The sequence below is a fragment of the Panthera tigris genome, chromosome E1, assembly GCF_018350195.1.
Source record: "Panthera tigris isolate Pti1 chromosome E1, P.tigris_Pti1_mat1.1, whole genome shotgun sequence".
Classification (NCBI taxonomy): domain Eukaryota; kingdom Metazoa; phylum Chordata; class Mammalia; order Carnivora; family Felidae; genus Panthera; species Panthera tigris.
Window position 1 is genome coordinate 48,007,463 of NC_056673.1, and position 26,774 is coordinate 48,034,236.

The 26,774-nt window shown below is 47.6% G+C and overlaps 1 protein-coding gene across 2 annotated transcripts in view; it reads right to left on the reverse strand.

Moving 5' to 3' along the window:
- The window catches only part of PRKCA (protein kinase C alpha), a 404,971-nt gene that overhangs the window by 283,353 nt on the left and 94,844 nt on the right, over positions 1-26,774 (reverse strand). Inside the window, exon 1 of one of the 2 annotated variants that reach the window (XM_042967754.1) lies at positions 22,830-23,016. The exons of the other annotated variant lie outside the window; for it this stretch is intronic. Coding sequence (XP_042823688.1) covers positions 22,830-22,857 — 28 coding nt within the window. The 5' untranslated portion in view covers positions 22,858-23,016. Of the gene's footprint in view, positions 1-22,829; positions 23,017-26,774 lie in introns of those variants that run through there. 2 annotated transcript variants of the gene reach the window in all.

Here is a 26,774-nt window from a genome sequence, read left to right on the forward strand (position 1 = left end):
GGTATTATTGGCTGGGCAAAGATGTTCAATTCAGGCAAGCCAACAATAGCCCTGTTAGCTTTGCCACTTTGTGTGTTTTTCAAAGGCAAGATGAAAAGTTACCAAAAAAAAAAAAAAAAAAAAAAAAAAAAAACAACAAACCTCCATTTTTCCATGTATCATTTAAAGCACATAGAAGCATATTTGTTGTTTAGTGTTTTCTAAAAGCTAGGCTCTCTTCAAAACACTATAAACAAAAAAAAAAAAAAAAAAAAAGAAACTGAACCAAACTCAGATTCAATAAATTTAAAACACTGCTAGATTTGTTTTGCCAGAATCTTTTTGTGTCCACAAAGGTGGATAATAGATTCACTGTACTTTTGAAAATCACTTTTTATGAGGGTAAAGTTGTACAAGTCTGTTCATTGCTTGTTCGATTTAGTTTGGGGCAAATCAAAGAGCCAGGATAAGGACAGTTCTTCCCAAAGGACAGACTTGTTACAACCTGAATAATCCGCTATTGTATTTGATCACTAAATTTGGATTTTTGTCCAACTCTTTTTCAAAACCAAGGCAAAGCACGGATACAGGGTCCTTCTAAAGGTTAAAAGCATTTTGGAGGATAGGCCTGCCTTCCCAACCCACCGCCCTCATTACACCTAGCCGTTTAACAAAGCTTAACAGGCCTCCAACAAGAGCAGGAGGTAGCTACTCATTTCCACCAGGCATCTTTTTATTTTAAATGTTTATTTTTGAGAGAGAGCAAGAGAGGGGCAAAGAGAGAGGGAGACAGAATCCAAAGCAGGCTCCAACTTGTCAGCACTGTGTCCGACACAGGGCTCGAACTCACAAAACTCGAGATCATGACCTGAGCTGAAGTTGGACGCTTAACCGGTTGACTGAGTCACCCAGGTGCCCCAGGCATCTTCATTTTTAACCCCAACTTCCAGCTTTCCCCTCGCTCCAGGGCAACAATACTCACCCTTTCTGTTAACCAGATCTTGTTTTTGCAATACTGAATTTACTAGGACACACTGCATTACAACAAAAAGATCTCATGATCCACATTATCTTTAAGGTTAGAAACATGTACTCGGATACCAACAAAACCAAGTAACAGCAGGACATCAGCTTGTCAGAAAAAAAAAAAAAGGCACAAAATGAAACATAAAGGTCATCTTTTACCAAGATTGCATTCTGGAAAAACTTAAGTTTTACAGTGCTATTCCAGGGTTTCATTCAATTTGATCCATTCACCTTTATTGTATTCTCTGAGCCATATATGCAGCTAAACTACAGATATAAAAGGAGTAAAAACATCCATACCTTGTAGATACTCACTACCCAGCAGAGGCAAAAATAATAACCAAATGCCCACACACCGTGCAGGGCACAGACACAACACTTCGGGAAGTATGCAGAGCAGTGATGAGTTCTGCCTAGGACTTCAGAAGAGGCCAGCCTGCACCAGAGGACTGCCTGAACACAGGGATGAAAATCTTCACTCTCCTACTCAGAATCAGAAGTCTGAGGGCAGACCTTCCAGAGGAAAGTAAACTGGGACTTGAGAAGGACCTAAGTTAACTGCTCCCTTCTTTCAACACCCTCACTCCCTAGTTAACCCTGATGTCTCCCAGCTGGAACCACTCCCTGTACATCTCAGGGGTAGGACCCTTCCCTCATGGTCTACACATTACTAATATGCTAAGGTTCCCGCCTAAACATTCTCAGGGGGTCAGCTCTCCAAATACAGGATGAACCCTCATGATGATTTCTTAGTCTGGCTTTTCATGGCTTGATTTCAAAGGAATTCTGCAACTTAAGACTATGGCAAACTATGTTTTAAAGTAAAAGTCATTTGCTAAGTGAAATAAAGTCAAACCAATACTTTATGATCTCTCAGATGTAAAAAAATCTAAATCCTAGATTTAATCTAAATGCACACATCCATAGATACAGACACTAAGCTCAGTTTACAGAAAGCAAATTAGTGGTTGCCAGAGGCAAAAGGTCGGGGATGGGAGAGAGGAGAGATTTTTAAGTAAATTGAATTTTAAAATTTGATAGAGACAGCACAAAAGGGGGAGAGGCAGAGAAAGAATCCTAAGCAGGCTCTGCACTGACATGGGGCTGGAACCCAGCAACTCTGAGATCATGACCTGAGCTGAGATCAAGAGTTGGACACTTAACCAAATGAGCCCCCCAGGAGCCCCAAATTGAATGTCTTTAAACCGTCTGTTCAACAAATTGTGTTGGGACAACTGGATATCCACACGCAAAAGAAAGAAGCTGGACCCTTTAAAGCTAGAACTATAAAATTCTGAAAACACAGGAATAAATCTTCATGACTGTGGGTTAGGGGACAGTTTTAAACATAACACCAAAAGTATAGGCAACAAAAGGAAAAATACACTGGACCAAATTTAAAACTTCTGGGCTTCAAGAAAGGTGACAAGTCACTGAGTGGCAGAAAATAGTTGTAAGTAACAGATAAGGGACTCATATCCATAATATACAAACAACTCCTACAACTCGATAGACCAACCAGCAATGCGTGGGGAGCTCAGCTGGTTGAGTGTCATACTCTTGATGTCAGGTCCCCAGAGTCATGGGATCAAGCCCCAAGTTAGGCTCAGTGCTAAGTGTGGAGGCTGCTCAAGATTCTCCTCTGCCTCCCTCCCCAACTCATGCTCCAAAATCAAAAAGGAAAATGTTTTTAATAAGACTAACTGACTAAAAACTGGGCTACATAGGGGTACCTGGGTAGCTCAGTCGGTTAAGTGTCCAACTTCAGCTCAGGTCGTGATCTCACAGTTCACGAGCTCGAGCCCCATGTCAGACTCTGCGCTGACAGCTCAGAGCCTGGGGCCTGCTTCGGATTCTGGGTCTCTCTGCCCCTCCCCTGTTCATTCTCTCTCAAAAAATAAACATTAAGAACAATTTTTTAATGGGCAAAGGATTTGAACATTTCCTCCAAAAGATACAAACATCCCCCCAAATTATGGAAAGATGATCAGTATTATTAGTCATTATGGAAATACAAATTAAAATCATAATGACCTACCACTTCACACAAGTAGGAGGACTGTAATGCCAACCAGTGTTGGCAAGAAGGTGGCGGAACTTAGAGTTACCATCCATGCTGGTGGAGCTTTAAGATGGTGTGGCTGCTGTGGGAAACGATTTGGCAAGATTTCAGATACCTAAACCTTGCTGCCCTAGGATTCCACAATTCCGCTCCTAGGTGTCTACTCAAGAGCCTAGAAAACACGCCCATGTCACAGCAAGGGCAGGTTCTTCCCAAAGCACACAGCAACACGGGCTCACCCCCCCCCCAAAATCTAGCTCCACCAGTCCCCCCACCGGTGGAAAGAACAGGAGGCTAGGTGCCAGCTTCATGAGAAAAACAGAATGCTGTTAAGAGTTTAAGAAATGGATGGCTCGTATATACATCCTAAGACTCTCATGAAAGAAAAATAAAGAGGAATTAAGAGTCAATGTCCTCAACTGTTAAGAAGGATTTGCATTCTCTGGAAACAGCTGTGTGATGAAAAGCCAAACGGACTGGAAGTTCTCATCCTCAGAAGTTAGTGCTGGGAGATTCCCCCCCCCCACCCCCACACACACTCTCTCTCTCTGAACCACATCTTCTACCCAGCTAAGCGGTCTCTTTGTCTGCAGGTCAAGGGGATCATTAGAGCCTTGAGATACACCTTCGCTTCAGCCCCTCAGCTCTCAAGGCGACCAGATCCTCCCCTGCCGGGGATGAGTCACAGCAGAAGCTGAGCAAGGTGCTGCTGCCTCCAGGGGACTGGGGCGCCAGCCCCTGTGCTTAAGGACCCCACTCGGCCACCAACACTGCAGGCAGCAACACATCACCCACGTGCAGCAAGCCCAGTGCCACGGGGAGGTGGCTCTCTGCAGCTCCACACCGGACTCGAGGTAAGCGCCTACCAGAACTCAGCCGTATCAAAAATACAGCTGCCTATGAAAACCAAACCCCCGTTTTTTTTTTTGTTTGTTTTTTGTTTTTTGTGGTTTTTTTTAAGCATAATTAGACCATCTCCATCCGGGTCCAATTGAGAGATAGTAAAAAACCTATCTTTCTTGAGCAATGGTGACTAGGAAGAAGAGAAACTCTTTCCATTTTGGAGAAGGATGCTGTTTCGATACTTGGGCCTGCCAGAGGGAGGATGGCCGTCTCTACCACAGGCCCCTCGGGTCTTCTGGAAGGAGGTGAACACAGGCGAAGGGATAAGAGCCTATCACAAATGTTAGGAAGCAGTACCTTCCCCAGAGCCTAGGCTGCTGGAGTCCTAGGAAAGCACTATGGCTCCAAAGTCCACCTTATCCCTGGACGTAAAGGGGAACACAGCCCTAAGCAGGCAGATTAAAGCCACCTCTAAGGACTAGACCCCGCAGGGAGCCACAGTCACGGTCATGAGGGACACAAGGTGGGTCACAAATGTCTGCACCACTTACCACCAAGCACACTGAGCAAAGCTCCGGGCACTGGCTTTGCAGACGCACTGGAGCATCGTCGCAGGTCCCCAGCCACGTGTATGATCACAGAGTGAGTCTGTCTACACGTGTGACTGTTCGGGTCCTCTGAGGAGTCACACTCAATTAGCTCTTCTCCTCCCAGAATGGCTTTAATTAGGCCCGCGCCCTAATAACCAGGGATTCCTCCTTGTCACTGTCAGAGGCCTTCCACTCAGAGGCAGTTGCTGGGAACGACCCGGAGAGCCTCGAAATTTTGTGCTCCCCAGATCCACTGCAGCCAGCCAGCAGATGCAAACGTCTGGAACAGAGTACAGTTCCCGCTCTCGTTTCCTTTCAGCCCCACCTGGGTTCAGGGCTCCAAGCAGCCCCAGGCACCTGGACAAGTGGAGGCTCCAACGGCAGAGAGCTCGCTTCAAAGGGACCCAGAGACACCGGCCGATTCAGGAGTCCCACGCTCTGGAACGTCACAGACAAGACACTGAGAGGCAAGTCTGGGTAGTAAATTCAGGCAGAGGCAGGCACGTGTCACTATAAACACCAGTGCTCATTAAGGTCTCACTAGGTGCGTGTGTGTGCGCATGTGTGTGTGGCACACGTGGGTGTGGCCTGGTAGGTGTTCTGAGTAGTGGGGAAAAGTGTTCCGAGTAGTAGAGAAAGGTGTTCAAGGACTCTGGAGGTTGAGGAGGATTTTCTACAACACTATGAAAAGAAACACGTAGGGAAGGAAATTATATTTTGTGCTTGAAAGCTTTATTCTCTCCACCAGGTGCAAACAAGGGTTTCAGGGGTGGGAGTACCTCTCAACAAATGATTCCCAGTCCCAAGCGCTAAAATTAAACTCCTACACAGGCAGACAACAAGGGAGAAATTCTCCCCAAAATTCAGCACCAGCATGCCTCTCCAGATGAAGCCACCAAACCCTTACCACAAAGACAAGCCTCTGCTGGCGCGCGCGCGCGCGCACACACACACACACACACACACACACACACACACACACACACACACACACACACACACACACTGCAATCTTAATTCTGTTACACTCCAGAGAAACGGGTGTTCCCTACAGGTCAGGAGGAGGGGGGCTCAGAGTCCTCACTCACAAGGCAACCGGCCTCTGAGACTCTCTCAAGAGTCATCGAGCTCCCAGTCTCAGGACATCGGAGATACCATCCACAGTAAGATGCACTTCTAAAAGTCAAGAGCACTGCCAATCGAACCGTGACATGCTATCGACTGTAAAACATCTGATGCCAGAACACTGAAATGTGAAAGCACATGTCTCCGAGTCAGCGAGGCAGGGTGACAGCAGATAGGGCCAGCTTCTATCAGAAGTAGGGCCAGCTTCTATCAGAAGTTCCTGGACTGCAGGAACCAGTACCCGCAGAGCAGGACCAGCACCTGGGAAATGCAAGCCAAGTATGTCCGTGAGGACTTACAATCCAGCACACCTCACTCTGTGCTGGGACCAGTACTAGGAACTTCGCATACTTGTGGGCTTTGACTCATGCGACAACCCTGTGAGGTATCTCCAAACCCCCTTGACAGAATGGAAAACAGACTCCCAAAGAGTAAGTCATTTGCTGACGCTGGTGGGAAGCAGGGAGTCAAACCCCCGCCCCCCACTTAGGTCTGAGTTCAAAGCCCAGGATTTACTACCCCAGCCTGCATTGTGCAGAAGTCTGTCCAGATGAAGTAGGTATCTAACCACATGTTCGCCCTCCTCCGTTGGGATCTTGCCAGCTTCTGGCAATGGGGGAGTTTTTCATTAGGTTGTGGGTGGTCAGGAATTTCTTATTAGCTAAACCTCTTCCTGCCCCTTCTTCCATCCACCGCATTTTTTTATTCCTCTCGTTAAACGAGCCACTGCCCACCTTTACCACTGTCTGTCACCAAGGACCAGTTCTCGAATTTCAGGGAAGGCTGCACAGCAGGCCTTGTATTCATACCATTGCCCATGTCCCAACGTGGCACAATCTGTCACTCAGAGTAACTAAGACGTCTACATGCAGCTGAAGAAATGTGTGCAACCGGTTTAGTGAGTTAAGTTCCTCCTTCCACAAACTCTCGTGGGAATTCTCTCCAGCCAGGGCAAATAAGCCTTCTGTCTCATCCACAGTGACATCAAAGAAGCCCGACTTTATTTCCTGCTCTCCACTAGCAAGGCTCGATTGCTTTTTAAGAGAAACAGATGCCAATCACCTCAACCGGGCTATCCCAAATCACTGCTCACTCATTATGTGTGAGCCTCGCGACAGCACAGCTTATAAGGGACCAGTGTATGCGTCCTTCTAACGCTCAACAGGCCAGCACAAAACCGTCAGAGAGGGCAGCCCACACCTCAAGCCAGAACCAGAAAAGCCGGATTCTCCATCCTTACCCACCACCCCCAACGGGCAAGCCACTGACCTTCTCTGAACTTCAGCCACCTAACCGAGTTCCTAGCAGCCAGTGGGTGTTCCGAGAGGTCTAACCAGACACTGAGCAGGACTCTGCCCGGGACAACAACACACTGACATGATGTGATCACCCGGAGATGGTGGGCAGGACTGGCATGGCCACTGATTGGCTCTTAGGCAAAGAGGGCTGCAAGAACCACTCACTGCCAGTCAACTCGGTAACAGTCATGCCCAAACAGTATGTCCAACTATATGGTGGTGGGGGGGGGGGCGGGGAGCAGAAACACATATTTGGTTTTAATGTTTATTTTTGAAGGGGAGAGAGAGAGACACCGAATCTGAAGCAGGCTCCAGGCTCCAAGCTGTCAGCACAGAGCTCAATGCAGGGCTCCAACCCACAAACCATGAGATCATGACCTGAGCTGAAGTCAGACACTTAACCAACTGAACCACCCAGGTGTCCCAAGAGATACATATTTAAAGTCTAAAGCTGAAAAATATGGCATAGACATACCTGCTAAGTGTTGAGGTTCACAGGTCAATCCAAGGGAAGATAACATCTGGCCTGAGCTTTCATTCCAGTGGGAGACAAATCTGGATGACAACGTGTGAATACTACATCACAGCTATGACAGACACTAGGATGAGCAAACGTGAGTGATAGGAAAGTCACCAAGGGATCGGAGATGATCCGGGGCCCAAAGAAAACTCTTCAGAGGTAAATAAGGTTCCAGCTGGAACTGAAGGGGAAGAAAAGGAGGTAACGAGGTGAACAAAAGGAGAAGAGCACTGACAGAACAGCCAGGAAAGGCCCAGAACAGAAAGGAGGGAAGGCACACTCAAGCCCCCCAGAGAATCAAGAGATTTCAGGGAGCAGGTAGAGGGCACACAGCCCAGTAGTCCAGAGAATCCTGGACTTCATCCTGAAAAAGCAGTGGAAAGCTTCTCTGTGATCATCAGCAGGAAGTATGGGGTAGGATGGAAGAGTTTTAGCCCCTCCATGGAATAGAAACAGATTGGGGGAGAATGGTCCAAGGACAGATGGAGGGAGACTGGCTGGGGGGAATGGCGGGGGGGGGGGGCGGCGAGGGGAGACCCAGAATTGAAAGACACCAAGATGAAATAACATGCTGGCATGTAAAAGACACCCTGTGGCCAAAGTGGAGCCATAAAGCTAAACCAGTTAGAACCTGGGGGTATCTTCCTGGGTGAACTTTCTGTCCATCCACCCATCACTCAGCATTAACCAAAGGCACTTGAAGCAGGGCTATGGTGGTGTGGCATATATAAAACCGCCAACAGCTTCCGGTCAGCATGGATTCATTCTAAGAAAACCATCCCCTAGAGATTATGCCACTGGCATCCATTATGGTACAAATATACACATGCCTTAAGCATTCTGTCTTCACCTAAACTAAATTCAGGAAGCAGGGAAAGAAGTTACCTAAAAGGGGGGGAAGGGGGGCAGGGAAAGCCTAGTAGCTCTTACTTCACTTCCTTTAGGAGACTGCTCACAAACGTTCACTTCCATTTTCAAGGGGAAGGCCTACAGATCCCCGGCATGACCACAAAACCACCTGAATAGAAGCATCTTCTCTAGATGAGAAGAGTCACATGAAGTGGTATTAAAAATAACAAACATTTCAAGGGTTTTCAAAAAAAAAAAAAAAAATCACAAGCAGATGGGGCTCCGGTTCATTTTTAGACACAGAAACAGACTTTGAAGAGAAAGGGGAAGTAGGTACCACCCTCTCGCAACAGCGTTCTGCCCCTGCTGGCAAAGGGGAGTCGGCGAGAACCGGGAACTTAACAGGACCCGGCAAGAATCAAGTGCTGGCATCTTGGATTCTGCAAGCCACTGTTGTCACTTCATCCTCCAAGCATCCCTCACTGGCTCTCGGCCACCCTGGGTCCCTGCCTTCAACATCCAGGCCTCCAAAAAGCCCCCCCTGACCATGGGCCCCAGACCAGGTTATAAGCACATTCAGGGCCTCCTGCTTCTCAGGGCCACTGTCATTGGGATTCTCTAAGTATTGGCACTTATTGTTAAAGGCCCGTCTTCCACTGCTAAACTTTAAATCCTAGGAGGGCAGGCCCCCCACATTTTTTTTTTTTAATCTCCAGAGTCCCCCGACACCAACAACTTGAAAGAACAGGAGCTTGATGAATATTTGCCAACTTCTTGAATAACCAACTTGGTCCAGAGTACCTAAGTTGGTAAGATTTGAAGAATGCAAACATGGGAACATGCCACCGTCTTCAGCTACACAGGACTGGAAGTCTTTTCCATCCCGTAGCTTTGAGGCAGGAAATGCTTACAAATGTGGGGCCTCCACTTGCTTTTACCTTTTATTCTTCACCTCTTCAGAAATCTGAGCTGAGGAACTCAGTGTAGTTACGATCCCTTAGAAGCCGATGGCTTGTAATATCTTAGGAATCCGTGTTTCTGGTATTTCATGGGAAAAGGACATTTTTGGGGGGGGGGGGAATAAGACCGTTATTTAGAAGGGATGTATGTATCACCCAAGTTCTTCCTGGGAGTGACTTAGGAAATCCATCAGCACAAGACGACTGTTGTGCTAATTATGGGATTTCCAGGCTGTGTAGGAGGGACGACAACACAACCGCCCTTGTTTCACTTTTTATAACGTGGCAATTGCCGATTTCATTTTTCTGCCTCTGCTAATCAGGTCCTTCGGGTCAGACTCATGAAAGGCTTTCTCATCAAGTAATGAAAAACAGTGCTTGCCAAAAAGAACAGCAGCGAAAGACTGCACACCAAAGCTCATACATCGTCTGACAGAGACGATCATCAGGAACCCCGGAGCCCAAGTTTTCCAACTGCAGGCTCCCACAAACCTCAACCACAAAGGTTCTGGAGACTTGAAGCACAAAGAGCAAAGGACAGTGAACAGCCCCTCCCTGTAAGAACTACCCTGATCCTTACAGAAACCCATTTTAGAACCTGAAAGCATGAAGCCAGCCCAGGCCACGCGTCTACACAACAGTAGTGACATGATCTTTTTTTTTTTCCACCCATCAAAGCATGCATATAGTAGTAACTCGTTTATTACAAGTTGTTGCAAGGTAACACTTTACACACCCAGGTCCTCACCAGATACCCGTTACCGCGGCCGACAATAATGATGGCAGCTATTCTTATCACTATTAGGAGTGACTGTTTACTTCTCTATTCTCCCCCTAATCTTCTCTTTTTGGTCTGGCCCAAATGAAGTTCCCAGTTCTAGAAGAACAACTTCCCACATCTGATCAAAGTTCGGGCAACTTGTTTCGTCTCTCAAGCACTTCCTTTTTTGAGCTTCTTGTTGCCAGGAAACAGTCCAACTGGATGTTTACAGACTTGGGATCTATGTCCCCTGGGAACACTGGGGCCACCAGCAGCCAGAGGCAACGAAACTCCTGAATGTGCCTTTTGCCACAGAGCTCTGGCAAGACTGAAATGCTCAGGACCTTCACTGCCAAACACAGGAGCCGGAGGTCACCACAGCCTCCAAACCTCTGCTTTCTCAACCCCCGTCACGCTCAGAGAACGACACCCCTCGGCCCTGCTGCCCCCTGAACCCTGTTGTACACACTGCTCCCAGTCCTCTGTGGGTCTGGCCGTTGGTTTTCTCTCCCCCTCGCCCCCAACAGCCCAGAGAAACGGCACTTCGTCCAGAAGCCTGCCGGACAGTGGTAAAATCGCCTCATTTATTCGTGGTGTCCAAACAGGAAGTGAACCTGCTAACAGCTACGTATAGACACGAGTCAGTTCTTCGAAAGGACCAAGAGATGAAGGATTTTCCGAAGACTTAGCAGAGAGGGAGAGGAGCTCGCCCAGGTGGGAGCAGAGCAGCTATAGCTTTATCCCACTGGGCTCATCTATCAGAAGCCGGAAAGAGGAAACCTTAGGAGAATGGCCCACTCACTCTGCCATTCATAGCATCCTGACCCAAGCTGCTCTAGGGGAGCCTATTCCTTAACCGTCCCCGCTCGGGGGACCACTGGGCAAGCAGCACCCCTGACTGCAGGGCACCGTTCACCTACCAGGGTCAACAACCAAATCCCCTTGTGAGCTGGTTTCCAAACTTCTGTCTTTCTAGCAGAAATGACCTGTACACTGAAAGCTATGAAAACTCCATGTTTCTTCTTCCCCCGTGCCTAGAAACATTATAAGAAATCGATCTCTGGCAAAAAAACACTCCAAGTTTAAGGTTCAAGAAACATCCTTCACAGGAGGCAAAGTCATGTTTTTCCCCTGTAGAGACAACCTGCTTACAGACCTGTGCCTTCTCCCACCCCTCCAAGCCTGCACTTCTCTCATCTTGGACAAGACGAGCCCCTTCCCCTGCTCAGCCTTTCCTTCTCCGTGTGTATATCACACTGCCGATTCCCTCCCCTGGATGCTCGCATTTACTCTTCCCTGCACTTGTATTTCAGATCTCTTGCCTTCTATTGGTTGTTGTTCACAGCTCTTTTAAAATACCCCATTCTCCCACAGGGAAGCAGGGGGGCGGGGGGGGGGTTGCATTTGCTCCTCTGCATCATTATGCCACTCATCATTTGCCCACCCTCTCCTATCCTGGTTCCTGTATCCTTTGAACTCAGCTTCTCTCAATTTTCCCAGAACTGTACTGTGTAACCATCTTTAACAACATCCAGGCCCAATCAATGGTACATGTTTTCCCCCCCCTCAATTTACACTTGATTCTCCATGTATCTGTTTTGGAGCACATCTCAAAAAAAAAAAACAAAAAAAAAAACACTCTCCTTCCTTGGTTTCCATGACAACAGTCTCTTGATTTGTCTCCTAATTCTCCAGTTATTCATGGTCTGACTTGGATTTCTTGTGGTCCTCCCACTATTCCACAGGGGTCTTCCCTAAGGCACCAGGCCGATCTCCATTTACACAGATCCTCAACTCACCCCATTGAGAAGATCCTGTATCCTTACAGTTCTAGCACCTGCGTCTCCAAAATTTAGACCTCCCATCCTCAGCCCCCCACCTACACCCTGGTTTTTCAATAGGATGGATACTACCGGTATTAGAGCAAAGACAGGGAGTGCTTCCTCCATGCCAAGCACTGGTCCGCACATTTTAGATGAGCTCCCGCTTAACCCTCATCCCCACCTTACGGGGTAGGTGCCATCATCCCCATTTTACAAATGGGGGAAGTAAAACAGAACGTTTGCCCACAACCGCACAGCTGATAACCAGGTAGTAACTGGGAGTTGAACAGAAGCACGTGGAGTCCAGAGTCCCAACTTCAAACCAGGCTCTTTCAAGGGCAGCGAATGATTCCCCCCTGCAAAGCTATGTCTAGCTGTCATGTGATCTTCATTCAAAATGAACGCCATCCATGCTAGACCTCCACCTCTGGAGACTCGGATTTTTTCTTCCCTTATTGTTCAACTTTTGAACAGACCCTGAGGACTTTCCCCCAGGTCCAAAAAGGTGACTCCCCTCCCACTCCCGCACATTCCCACCATCAGTAGCCCATTTCCTCCTTTCTGCTCCTTCCCAGTGGGTGGAGACATCTCAGCACATGCTCCCTCCAGCTGCACCACAGGTCTGGCTCAAGAAGCTGCAAGGATTTCCCTCAACGTGTCGGACGGCACACACCTACGTGCCTGGTCATTCAGCTCCCCCGATTCTAACTTGGCTGCTAGGTTTAGAGGAGGAGTCCGTCAGGGTGGTCACGCCCAACATACATCTTTCTTCTCAACACATGCCATCTTCTCTACCTACAAAGCTCTCCGTTTTTTCCAAGACCCAGCTCAGAATCCACCCACCCCTAAAAGGTCTTTCCTTGCTCATTAGATCCGTTCCATGAGCTCTGTGCTTAATGTGTATTGTTCGAGATACATCTTTTCACACTCCCTTTTTCTCCTCCCTAAGGTCTCCCCAAGTCATCATGTGTCTCCCCCCCCCCCCCCACATCGAGCTTGCAGACTGCTCTTTTGTACTTCACCTCCCCTCTCCAAGAGCCTAGTCCGGGGCCAACTGTAGTGTTTAACAGAACAGTTACCCCCTCGAAGGTGGTATGTGTGGTCCCGGGCCCACGAGTATCTACAATTATAAGAAGGTGCATGTTTACCACCACACCGACAAGACAAGTTGCCAGTTTTCAGGAGCACCAAGCCTTCTTGTCACAACATTTTGGGCTTTCTGACCACAAACTGTGCTTTATTAGTTTTTTATTTTAGAGAAAAAGAGGAACACAAGCAGGGGAGAGGGGCAGAGGGAGAGAATTTCAGGCAGACCCCACACTCAGCACAGAGCCTGATGCAGGGTTCAATCTGACAACCCCAAGATCATGGGCTAAAATCCAGAGTTGGACGTTCAACTGACTGAGCCACCCAGGCACCCCTATAAGCTGCACTTTAAAAAGTAAAGAAAAAGTGTCCGTCTATGCTACTGAGTCCATCTGGCGAGGTAAGGTTCCAGAACCTTAAATGGGTCTGAAGGGGGGGGGGGGGGGGCGGGGGACTTGAGAGATACACACTTAGGCAACAGTTCCCAGATAGGAGGTCAGGACACATGCTCAGGCCAAAAGTTCAGTGTGGTACTAGCCCAGCTGCACCCTTGTGCTCAGAAAAATCTTTGTTGGGGCACCTGGGTGGCTCAGTTAAGTGCCCGTCTCTTGCTTTTGGCTCACGTCACGATCTCATGGTCGTGACATCGATCCATGTGTTGGGCTCAGCACTAGGAGTAGCCCCTGCTTAAGATTCTCTCCCCCAGCCCTTACCCCGCTCGGGCTCGCTCTCAAAAAGTAAATAAAAGAAAAAATAAGAAATCAAGAAAAATCTTGTCTTTCTGAATTCAAGCACTCTGGACTCCAGGACCAAAGCCTGGCATTTGAATTTATTTTAATTTCACCCACACATGATCGAAAGGTTACCCACAAGAATACAAACAGCAAAGTACAAATAAATTTGAAACTCAGCATTGAGAAAAATATGGATCAAACCACAAAGTCAAGATTAGGAGACAAATAATGCAGACATTCAAGCTAGGGTTTCTGGGCTGTGGCACTTTTGCTAACGTTAACTGAACAATTACCGTGTTCCAGGAAGGCTCCAAGCACTTGACATGACTGCACTTTACCCATCGCCCCCCAGTAACCCCATGAGGTAGGTAGTACCCTTAGAACTAAGTTTTAGGGCGCCTGGGTGCCAGAATGTTAACCGAGGCACAGAGAAGTTCAGCAACCCGTCCCAGGTCCACACAGAGAAGCAAACTGTAGAGCTGAAGCCTGAAGGGGACAATCCGATTCCCGAGCCTCACTCAGGGGCCTTCCTGGAGCAAAGCAGCAGCTACAGATCTGGCTCTGCACCCGACAGCAGCCCTCCTGCTTCTGTACTCCCCTTGCTCGCCCATGGACATGACCTAGAAGACCGATCCATCATCTGCCTCTCAAAAATCATTTTAAAGCCAATTGATTTCCTTTTATTCAGCACTGTGAGGCCTATGATGCATTACCAAGGCCTACACAAACCACGTTGGATAGAACACATAGAGGGACTGGATTCCATAAACACTACCGGCCCGCCCCCAGCCTCATCGAGGCACGAGAATCAGGACAACACAGCCATTGTCCATCAGAACAAAGCCAAGCTATCGCACACATCAAGGAACAGCTACAGTCTTCTCCCCCATTCACACTTCTCCAAACCTCAAGGCTCAAGCTGAAAACAGGACTCCTCTGCCCCCTTGCTCCACTGGCATCTAACAGGCCCAGGAGCCCCCCCCCAGATTTGGTTAGGAGATCAAGGGCAAGCCCCCAAGGTGAGGCTCTCTGCCCCTGCTCTGCTCCTCATGTCCTGCTGTGCCCTGCTGGCTGTAGCCACGAATCCACGGAGCCAGACCTACAGCAGAGCCCATTCGCGAGGGTACCGGGCCCCTCGGGGAAGCTCTGCAAAGATAACCCAGTGCCCAGCCTCCCCACAGAGGGTCCTAAGTCAGGGGTTTTGCAAACAGCCCCCAGGTGTCCTGGAGGTGAAGCTTGGTGGGGAGCCCTGGGCTAGAGGGGTTCATGCCCCGTCCTCACTCTCCCTGTAGCTGCTCTGGGTTTGGAAAGCTCACTTGGTGTTTCAAAGACAAGAGGAAGAAGAGGCTGGCAAGAACTCAACAGGGGGAGAAGGCTGCTCTTGACTGTGTTTATTGGAAACTTCCGTGCAGGTAATTTCATTATAAGATGCCTCCAGGGTTCCACGCAGGGGCTAAGGGGAAGCTCTGGGCTCTGGGGTTTCCTCCAGGGCACATACTACAGGGAACACACGCTGATTTACTCACAGCTTCCTGAAAGCATCCTGCTTCCTGGAATACTTAGTCTCTGGAGTTCTCTTTGCTTAAAAAAAGGGTGGGGGGGGGGTGGTGAGGGGGGTAAGGTAGCCAAAATTAGGAGGAATTCTTCCCTCTCGTTGGCCGCCTTCCTCCAACATAATCACATACATCAGAGCCTTGCTTTGGGCATTCCAACTGCATCAGCTTACACCTGACAACCAGCCTGGCTTGTCAAGCTGTCGTTACCTACGGCAAGGTATGGAATATGCGGATTGGGATATGGATCAGCAGGGGCTGGTCTTGCTTTAGAAAGAAAATCGAACCTACTCACAGCACAGGCAACCTCCCTTTGTTCCCTCAACAAACAAACTACACACCTGTGTGAGAAACACTAACCCACAGGACCAACGGCACAGTCTGGGCATCAAAACAGTGAAGATCTGGAGAACTTGAAGGACCACCTTCTCCTGCTGACCAACCGTGGGGACCTGGGAAAGCCACGTGGCCTCCCTAAGCCTTAGCTTTCTCAATTATTTACTGCAATCAACAATCAGATCCCTGCAAATGACATCTCAGGAAGGAGAAGGAACTCAGGCAAGATTTTTTCTGGAGGGTCTCTCCTACAGCTTTGTCTGAGAAAGCGCCAAAAGGAGGGGGGGGGAGCAGGGTGGGGGGATGTGGGAGAACAAAAGGGGAAAAACCTGGTCTGTAGTCATGGCAACAAAACACCAGTTTCACTGATCCCTGACAGCTCAGCACCAGTACACCCTCCTGACATTGCCATGTTCTTGTCAGGAGGCCAAGAGCAAGCTCACCCACCTTGACCTTGGCAGCTACAATCTCCTCCCTTCCACTGCCCAAGGCCTGCCCAGCCCCCCTTTTCCTGCTTCCCAAAACCCTCTACAGGATCAGCTCCCAGCTGGTCTCAGAAAAAGTCTACAGAGCAAAGCTCTCCTCCTTATGGAAGTAAATCGCCCTTTTAGTGCCTCCAATAGTGAGTGGTGGCTGCTTCAACGGCAATCCTAAAAACGCGTTCACCTGCCTTTCAGGGCACATTTCTCAAGGTGGCATGAAGGAGTGACTAGTAAGTGCTTCGGAAAGGCTGAATCACTGCCAATGAAAAGGCATGAGCATGTGGGAGAGACCATCCCTGGTGTTCCACGGGACAGGTCCTCAGGTTTACCCGGTGCCAATGCGGCCTCGTTTTAGATTTTGTTCTGATACACTTCCTCAGCTTCCCGTGCTCACTGAAGATTAAAAGCAGCCAGAGATGTGTGGCAGAGGGAAGAGGCTAACAAGCAGGACAGATGCACGAAGCCTCCAGAAACGGAACTATGTACCTGTCTCACTCAGGAAGCAACCCCATGCAGCAGCCCTCACTTCTGTTTCAGAAGGAACTCCAGGGTGATCCAAGTGGGGGAAGGGAGGCATTAAGGAACATGTGGAGGCACTGGTGGCCCGAGGGGTCAACCACAGCCTCCCGAGAGCAGAGACAAAGCTTGCCCAAGTATTTCTGATGTAGTTAATTTTATTCTGACCAGCGTGGGTCAGGACCTGCGAGAAACAACGAAAACTCCAATGGTCTCCCTACAAAGAAAAACAGAAGTCGCCTCTCCCAACAACCCTGGTCTGTTCCATCAAGAAAAATTATGAAGATTTGAAGTATCAAAGGAAAAAAAAATGAATTCATTTCCATGACTATTGTCCAAGACAGCTGCACTGAAAGCATTTACATACACTATTAAATGGCCCTAATAAGTATGAATACTGCGCCACATAAAGCATATAAAAGGTCCGTGTCTGAAATATCTGAAAGTATCAGAAACAATAAACCCAGTCGCACAAAGAGCAGTGATGACTGCAGATACATGGTTATTTCCCCCATCAGGAAGACAATAAATTAGTGGACAATTACAAGAAGAAACACTCCGCATTCTGAAAACTAGTTATTAGTGGTGCATAAACAGGAATACGTTTTCCAGCTTGAACAGTAAGGGCCAGCTGTGACTTCATCACAAGCTCGAGGCCCAGAGCCTGCTCCACAAAGCAGGTTCACCGTGTGAAGCAAATTAACATTCCACTTCTCCTCGGGTCCTGTGATTTCCCTGGAAAGCCCTGGGCCAGTCAGCAAGCTGGACTTTTCCTCCCAGCACAGAAGGGAAAAGTCAGGAGAAAGGACCAAAGAAAATGAACAGTGATCAAGCAATGCTGCTCAGAGCCTGGACCTAAAAGAGCACTCTTTGACCCTAGTTCCCATCATCTGGTCATTTATTTCCTTGTGCCCCAGAAACCCACCCTCACTTCTCTATACAGACAAAGACCTAGGACTAACAGTAGAGAAGTGTCCATTAACTTGGTTCCTGCAGGAGCTCCGGACCACAGATGAAAAGCAAGCTCTACTGGAGGTAAATCGGAGTCCGCTCCTATCTGGAACCCTTCTTGGGCTTCAGGGCAACACCCTCCAGCCCACCACCAAAACACCTGAAGACCCACTCTGCTCCGGATTCGGGCTTCATCCTTCAAAGGAGGATGTAGGGACATAGCAGTTGCCTCAGTTGGCTTACCAGGAGTCTAAACATGGTTTCTGACCCCACTTGGGAGACACTGGCTCTCCTGCAGCCCCGCTTCCTGGGACCTGAGGGGATGCAGGGGCATCTCTGTGCAGCGTGCTGGGAAGCTGAGACCACAACGGCTGGTGCTGAGGTCTGGAACAGTCATCATACTCTGCCCCTGTATCTGATGCTGCCCCCAAAGCCTAGAAGCACAGGGGACTCGTGAAGGAAGGCAGATTTTTCTCTCTGCATCAATTTTACCCAAAGCCTGAATAGGAAACCATGACAGCAAAAGGAGGAGGAGGGCTGGCTAGCTCCCAGCAGAATTCAGAGACCGTGCAAAACAATATAGGTATGTATATCTGTATGGTTACCTTCATATAAAATAAAGTGTAGCCCCAGGGTCCTTGAAGGATGCAACCAACATTCTATCATACAGACCGAAGAGATGCTGACCACAAACAGAAGTACTTAATTATGTTCACAGTCCACAAATCTGTTACAAGTTCCACGTTAGGAAATGATCTTAAAAAGAAATGATCTTAAAGCAAGCAGAAAACCAGATCCTACCTACCCACCAACAGGCCTATCACTCTTCCCCATCTGTGATACAACAATTCGGCTATTCGGTGTAGACTTGGAGGACAATGGGCTCCTCTCTACTTTCACTTACGTTTTGGAGGGAGGGGAAGTGATGGAGGGAGGGGGACTGAGAGTGAGGGAGGCAGGGGAGATAGATACTTGGTTCAGTGAGCAGAGAAGGCACTAGGGTAGATGATAGCTTCCTTCCATAAAAACCAGCAGCTGGTCCTCGGTTGAGGAAGGTGACACTCCTTCCTCATCTGGAAGCCAAAAGACTGAGGCAGCCATCCTGAGATCTCCTCCCAGCCCAGTCTAATCCACACACATGCAACCTCTCAGTTACTACTTACCAATTGGTTCTTAAATGATAAGCCACAAATCAAATCCTAGTAAAACAGAACATCCTTATTTCCTACAGCCCTAAGGATGTAAAATGCAGGTTCTGCTTCTGGAAACCCGTTTTCTACATTAAACATCCCAAAGAGATTATGAAAAAAATGGAAAGACGGCAAAACCCAATGCACACATTCACACACATTTATCAGGTTCATGAAACCAAAGAGTATCAAAACTAGGCTGCAGATTTTCATTTTGGACGATGTTTCTACAACTTGAGTTAGACTGACCAGGGCATCTTAAAACAGACGTCCTGTAAAATCAGGAGTATAGCATTTTTTCAATACTTCTGTACCACATACCCAGAACTACGCCAATGTTACCCGACCAAAATCAGCATAGTCCTTCTCTGAGTTTGGGCCTGGCCAAAGAGGCAGGGAAATCCCTCAAATCTCCCAGCAGCAGAAAGGCATTCTTGGTCTTCCCCCAGGACCTTCGAACTACATTTTTTAAGAAGACAAAGGGGCACCTGGGTGGCTTGGTTAGCGAAGTATCTGACTCTTGATCTCAGCTCAGGTCTTCATCCCAGGGCCATGAGGTTCAAGCCCCACATGGGGTCCCACACTGAGCATGAAGCCTACTTAAAAAAAAGACAATGATGACAACCATTTGATAGAAAACTTTCAGCTACCAATTCAACGTGCGTGAATGGTTCCTCAAAGTCTTTAGGTGGTGGTGCAAGTTTAAGCAGAAGTCTGACTTCACCATCACCTCAATGACCCTCTAACTCCTGGCCTTATTAAATACCCATGGGGCACCTGGGTGGGTCAGTTAAGTGTCTCTTGGTTTCAGTTCAGGTCGTGATCTCACAGTTCATGTCTAAGCCCCACATCAGGCTCTGCTCTAAAGCAGGCATGGAGCCTGCTTGGGATTCTCTCTCCAGCTCGCATGTGCATGCTCACTCTCTCCAACTTTAAAAAACAAATTAAACACCTGCTGCTAATAGAAGCCTTGCACTTCGAAGTTCTCAACTTTTCTGTAATACCTTTCAACTTTTTGAAATGTTTTCTGCAGTTTCCCCTGAATGCTGATACGATACCAACTTTTTCTGCTCCCCCCACCAAGGTGATCAAATAAATTATCCTTGGCTCAGGTTGTCTCCCTGACATCTCATCTCACCTGTTCCTGAGTATTCTGAAGACAACCTTTGCTAAAATGATCGCTTCATGCAATGGCCTATGGATTCGCCTTCTGAACATACATCCCTGCCATCACACCTACCAGGTGTCTCTACCCCTGCTCATTCCAGCAAATCACTGCCAACGGACTCACAGGGGCAGAAGCCAGAGGGTGGGATCTGTCAAAGCCAATAATGAGCTGGGCCACTACAGTAGGAAGAAGGTCTCAGTCATGGTTAAGGAAAGACCACAGAAGTAAAGGGTCACCAGTCAAACTAAGGGTATTCATTAGCTCTTTGCCCAGTACTACAGGGTCAAGGGACAGGAGCAGGAACCAGAGGCTATACAAGTAACTTTTCCCTTGTCTGGGATAATCAGATTGAACACTGTCATGTCTAAGACCATCAAAATAGTTCTTGCCTCCCCCAATTTAAATGCTTGGATATTTTAATTTTTAATAAACTAATCTACCTTTTGGCCTTTTCTTCCTATCCATTCAAGCATCTAGGCTCCTGCTCTGTACTACCATATTGAAAACGCAACCCCTCTGAACTTGACCTGAATGACTAGCCGCTCTTAGAAACTCTTCCCCAATTAGTTTCTACGATGTGAATTCCAAATGCCTACCTTCAGTCCTGACCACACATTTCCTTACAAAAAAACCCCTGTCTACACAACAATCTCCAGTTAATATACACAAAACAAGGACTACATCTTTATGGCTGCAAACAGAAAACCTAACTCAAGATGGCTTAAACTAGGGGTCAGCACTTTTTCTGAAGGGCCAGACAGCATCTATTTTAGGCTTGTGAACCAGGTATTCTCTTCCACAGCTACCCAACTCTGATGTTACAGCGCAAAAGCAGCCAGACAATACGTGAACAAATGGGCATTGTCACATTCCAACGAAACTTTTTAGTGTTTATTTATTCTTAAGAGAGAAACAGAGCATGAGTGGGGGAGGGTCAGAGGGAGAGAGAGAGAGAGAGAGAGAGAGAGAGAGAGAGAGAGAGAGAGAGACAGACAGACAGACACAGAATCTGAACCAGGCTCCAGGCCCCAAACTATCAGCACAGAGCCTGACACAGAGCTCAAACTCACAGACTATAAGATCGTGGCCTGAGCCTAAGTGGGACACTTACCCAAATAAGCCATCCAGGCGCCCCAAAACTCTATCTTAAAAAAAAAAAAAAAAAACAAAAAACAAGTGGTGGATTGCCCATAGGCCATAGTTTGACAACTGTAGCTGTAAACAGCAATTATTTAATCTTACAAAACAAGGAAGACTTGAGGTAGAGAAATCCCAGGGCTGATTAACTCAGTCACTCAACCATGTACAAAGGTCCTGTTTCTGTCTTTGGCTTTGCCATTTAACAAAACTAGCTCTCTTCATGGTCCCAAGATGGCTGCCACAACTCCAGGAGACTCATGTGCACACGACATTCAGCGGAAGCAGAGGTGGCTTCTTCCTTGTGTCCCTTCTTAGGGTAAGGAAACCTTTATCAGAAGCCAACCAGTCTTGGGGCACCTGTGTGGCTTACTCAGTTGAGCGTCTGACTTCGGTTCAGGTCATGATCTCACGGTTCATGAGTTGGGAGCCCCACGTCGGGCTCTGTGCTGATAGCTCAGAGCCTGGAGCCTGCTTCAGATTCTGTCTCCCTCTCTCTCTCTACCCCTCCCCCCTGCTAGTGCTCTCTCAAAAACAAGAAAAGAGGTCAACCTGTCTTACTCGCAGGAATCACACCCCAACCCTTAGCAGGGTTCCCATGATGGGCTTAGACCAATCAGGACGTACTAGAGTCACAAGGGCAAGGGCTGGACTGCCTCCACCAGCCCACATCCAGACTCTGCCAACACCGAGGAAGCAAAATGCTATTGGGTGGAGAACAGGCAGTGCCCACAATAACCTTCTTCCTCCAAGCAGCCCACCCCCAAGTTTTGTAACCACTCAAACCTGGTGCACAAATACTACCTGAAATCTCGCCATCTTGTCTCTTTGGCAGAACACACGCTGGCTTTTATGACAGAACACTGCTCGGCAGTTGTCCTGGTGTCCCTCTTCAGAAGCCTATGAGGCTCCGTAAGCCGCTGAAGAGCACGAGCTCACCCTGCACTTGGCCCCAACCTTCTGCTGGACTTTCTGTGCCCAGCCCTACACCAAGCCTCTACAGCAGGGCTCACCCGCCCGCTGTCCTCACACGTTCTGGCTCATGTTCCTTTCTAGACCGGCCCTCTTACTGCTTTCCCAGCCAGAGATGTCCTCCCCCCTCCTCCAGGTAACCACATCTTCATGCTTTCCAATGCTGGCACACACAGAAAAAGTGATGCCACAGCCCTGGGAGATCTGGGTTTGACCCCCCCCCCCCCCCCACCTCTGCTCAGTCACTTACTGCTGCACAGAGACTTAGTTACACTGAGCTTCCTCGTCCCCATCCATGCAGCCAGGACCGTATTGCAGAGTCAAGACAGGTTTCATGGACACCAGACCTGGAAGACCACTCCCTTCCTCCTCTTGAATCACACCCACCCACCCCGTCCCCCCAAAACTCTTTGACCATTCTTGCTCCTACAGACCTATTTCCCATAATTAGGATTAACCCACTACAGATACCTTACAGCTTTCAAAAGCTTAAGTTACATGCCAACAAAATGTTTGTTTTTTTTTTTTAAGTAGGCTCTACACCCAATGCAGGGCTTGAACTCAGAACTCTAAGGATTCAAGAGTCAGCCAGCCACCGCACAGATATCCTACTTTGAATCACTGGGTTTGAAAGGGGATACAAAACCCCTTTTTAACCCCCGAGTCCCATTCTATGCAATACTGTTTAGTTTCAGGATCAGGTAAATAGGCTACAGAAATCTGACGTTTCTCACCCTAGAATGTACTAGGAATATATATTCAACTGATTTTTCAGGGAAACTGCCCCCATACAATCACGGACACCTTTGGCAGCGAAAACAAAAAGGCCTGTAACAATAGGCTGATAGAAAGTAGACAAACTTCCTTTACCCCATAAGCAGCAAGTAGCAATGTTCATCACAGCATGACAGGGAGCCCCGACCAGGGCGGGCAGGACGGAGAAAACAAAAACCACACTCAGGTGAGTGCATCAAACCTGGGGGGGTAGAATATCGGCAAGACGACTCAGTGGTTCCGGCTTTGATGGAAGACGCACGTGGATGCAGACGGGGGGGGGGGGGGGGCGCGTGACATCTCCAAGGACACCACGTCTCCGAATTCATCAGGAAAGGGAAGAACCTCACAGTGGTCAGTGATTCAGCAAAGCCATCAGTTACATGAACTCAACAACAGTTCAAGTCACATTTCCTACATGCAACGGGGCCACCAGCCATTGTTTAGTCACATGTGAGGGGCATTTGACTAGACTCTTCCACATAGAGCAGAGACAGACCGCTAAAGCCTTTGCGCTGTACGTAGGAACAAATTCTGTTTCTGGATCTTCTGTAAGTTTTCTAGATTTAGAATACTTGTCACTAATTCTTATTCCAAGTAACGTTTCAGAAACGTGTGAATTGCCAGAAGAATGAGAGTTTGTATTACATAAGCACAAAATCATGGCCGATGTCCAGGATACTTGCTGCTTCCTTGCCAGAAAGGTACTCACAAGTGTGCAGGGCAAGCTCAAACAGCTCTCGACTAAGAGGTGATGCTTCCCCCAGAGACCTACGACAGGAGAGAACGATCCTCCCTCTCTCCCCCGCCTCCCCTTAGGAAATCCACAGTTCCCCTTCACTACTACGAAGACAGCATCGTCAGAATGCTACCGAGTGCCAAAGAGAATTGTTTTAATAAACAGGGTTTTTATGCTCTTAAAAAACTTGAACACAAGCACTTGATTCTATTAACTAAAGTGCATTGCAGCTGGAAGACGGTTCACGGTAGAACGGAACAGCAAGCCACTGCTTGAAAAAATGACATCACCAGCACTTAGAAGATTGAATTCTTAAACACATTCAGCTCCAGAGAAGTGCTCCCAGTCTAATTAGAGCTATCCATGTAAGATTCGGGAACAAGAAGTGTGCTTTAAATATTTTTTACTGCCTAATATGAGTGTTTCTCAACTGGGGGTAGGCCATTCAAGTAAACCCTAATTATTACTGCCGATTACCCAGGAAGAAAACCGAGATGCGTTAAAAGCCTCAAAAGAGCCTGTGTTAAAGTACACGTGGTGACCAGAACTGGCAGGTGGTATCCCTGAGGGACTGACTTGAAGCAGTTTAACAATTATCATCTGTAAGTGATGCTTCTCTAAAGACGTTGGAAGAAATCTTTCTTAGTCCTCTCATTCCGGATTAGTGGACTCCTACTTCATGCAGGATCTACTCATCTCTCTGAATTATCAACATTCCAGATACTAACATATTTCCAAACAGGAATCATACGCACAGCAGGCCCAACTATTTACTCTGGGGCATCAATGGTTGCATGAGGCAGAAATCTGGGGGCGGGGGGGGGGGAAACCCTCTCTGCTCTCTGGACAGACACCATTACCTCCGTGTGAGAAGGAAGATGAAATCCCACCGGACAGCTCTAGTGCTTTTGCTAGGAGATCCACAGATTTAACAGTGTGTTTGGGTACCACTTTGATAATCAGATGAGGAAGGAGCACAATCTTACCTGTATTTGCTGAGAATTTAAGATTGCTAGAAAGAATCCAATCCTTTTTTAAGAATACAATATCAGGATACATAAAAGTGATCTGACATGGAGTCTCATGTTCTTCATTTGAGCAATTTGACTTCGACTCGAGTCATGATCTCATGATTCATGGGTTGGAGCCCCACATCGGGCTCCGTGCTGACAGCTCAGAGCCTGGAGCCTGCTTCAGACTCTGTGGGTCTCCCCCTCTGCCCCTGCCCTGCTCATGTTCTCTCAAAAATAAACATTAAAAAAAAAAATTGGAAAAAAACCGGCTAGAAGTCTGTCCTCCAGCACAGGCTTCTCTAACTTGAGGGTTTTTGCAGAGAGTCCCAAAGCTGATTAAAGTCATCACTGCCTTTGAGTCATTTAAAAATTTGAAACTCACCTGTCTTTATGGCATTCACCTTTGTCCATGTATTGAGGATTCATCCTCTGTTCTCAGTGAAGGGGGCCTATCATTTAGTACTTTGGTTAAGTTTTGACACATTTATATTAACTGATAGAAGAGAAAAAGCAGTCAAGGAGAAAAGGGACAGCCCCTTCCTTGCAGACAGATGAAACCTGAAGTTGGCCCCAAAGCAGCTCTCCCTTCTGTTAGAATAGACTATGAATTTATCTGACAAATTTCCCCCCAAAGCCCACTATTCTTTTTATTTCCTCCTAAATGACTCAACCAACACCTTTCAGGTTTCACTTCTCTTAAATAAAAGCAGGACAAAGTGATTTGCATGGGGACTAAGAGCAGAATAGTAGTAACACAAGCTTGTTTGGATCTTGCAAAATTCGTTGTGTAATCGTGTCTCGACTTCAGGCCAGACATTCATGTCCTCCTTCAGAACCTAAGAATATTTCCATTTTGGTAGAAAATTAATGCATTATCAATGAGCTAGCAAAAATTCGGGTCCCGCCCCTCCCCCAAGGTCAATTTCTCCCTGGAAAGAGGACTTTGAAACTCCAGAAGATAGAGGAACACAGGGCATAGTATCTTTGAATTCCAGGCCAAGAGAGACCATCTACTGAAGCGTCTTCTTGATCTAAAACTGGCCTCAAGTTATGAAGACTTTGTGTCAAAACAGCCCATCAAAATTCCTCCAAATGCCTGTTAACTAGTTCTTACTTTTCCCAAAATGCAGTCAAAACCAATGCTTCACGTTAGAAAAAAAAAAATTTTTAATGTTTATTGGGGGGGGGGGGGGGGCAGAGAGAACAAACCTGAAAAGCAGGCTCCAGGCTCCCGTGCTATCAGCACAAAGCCTGACACAGAGCTCAAACTCACCAACGGTGAGATCATGACCTGAGCTGAAGTCAGATGCTCAACCTACTAAGCCACCCAGGTGCCCCAACGTTCACCTTCTTTAAGAGCAATGCGATTATTTAGGAACTGACCCCAGATAGGGTAAGATTCTTCCGGTTTGGTTCACTATGTGACTCCATAGCTAAGTGCTGAGCACAAGGTGGCAATCGCTAGAAGATGAAGTTCACTGACAGACACAGGCTTTGAAGACTGTCCCTATTACCTCCCATGATTTCTACTTTAGTCTCCAAAACTTCACTAAACAAGGCTCATTCACAAGTAGGCAGCTTCCACTCATGTCTTTAGAACACAACCCACATCAATCTGCAAGCCATCCCCATTTCTGACAAGCCATTATCTTCCTTCGCTCCTGTGCTTCCTTCCAAACAGGAGAAGATCACTTCAATAAACAGTAAAATGAGCTCACTGGAAGTGCAGTGTGCACTGAGCTGTCTGCATGATCCTGGACAAGGACCACGTTCAAACACAGCTGATTGGGAAACCAAGGGTGCAGTACCTAGGACTGCCGTGCAGGTCAACATAGCACACACTCCTGGTGTTGGAAATTAGCGTGAAAAATCCCAGCCACTTGCACCCTTGGGGAGTTAAGAACAGCCTTGGCTCTGCTCTAGGTTGTTTTTTGTTTTGGGTTTTTTGCCACCAAGGGAGCAATTTCTAGAAGGGAATTCCATAGAGAAATTATACATCAGTACAAGTCCGCCCTTTCACTGCCCAATACCTGAGTCACAGCCAAGCAAAAGACCAAGACTCATGACTAGATAATAGACAGGCAGCTGTCACCTTGCAGTGAAGCTGCAAGCAGGGGGAGCCTCCTCAACTTGGGCAATGTGCCGTTAAGGAAAGAGGGCTGGAGTTCTCTGCAAGTCTGTTTGATGACCATTTGCTAGACTTCAAACCTGAGCTCAGAGTAGAGACTGTCAAGTCTCTGTGAGGATAGCCTACAATAATCTGCACACCCTAGTAAAAGATGCACCACA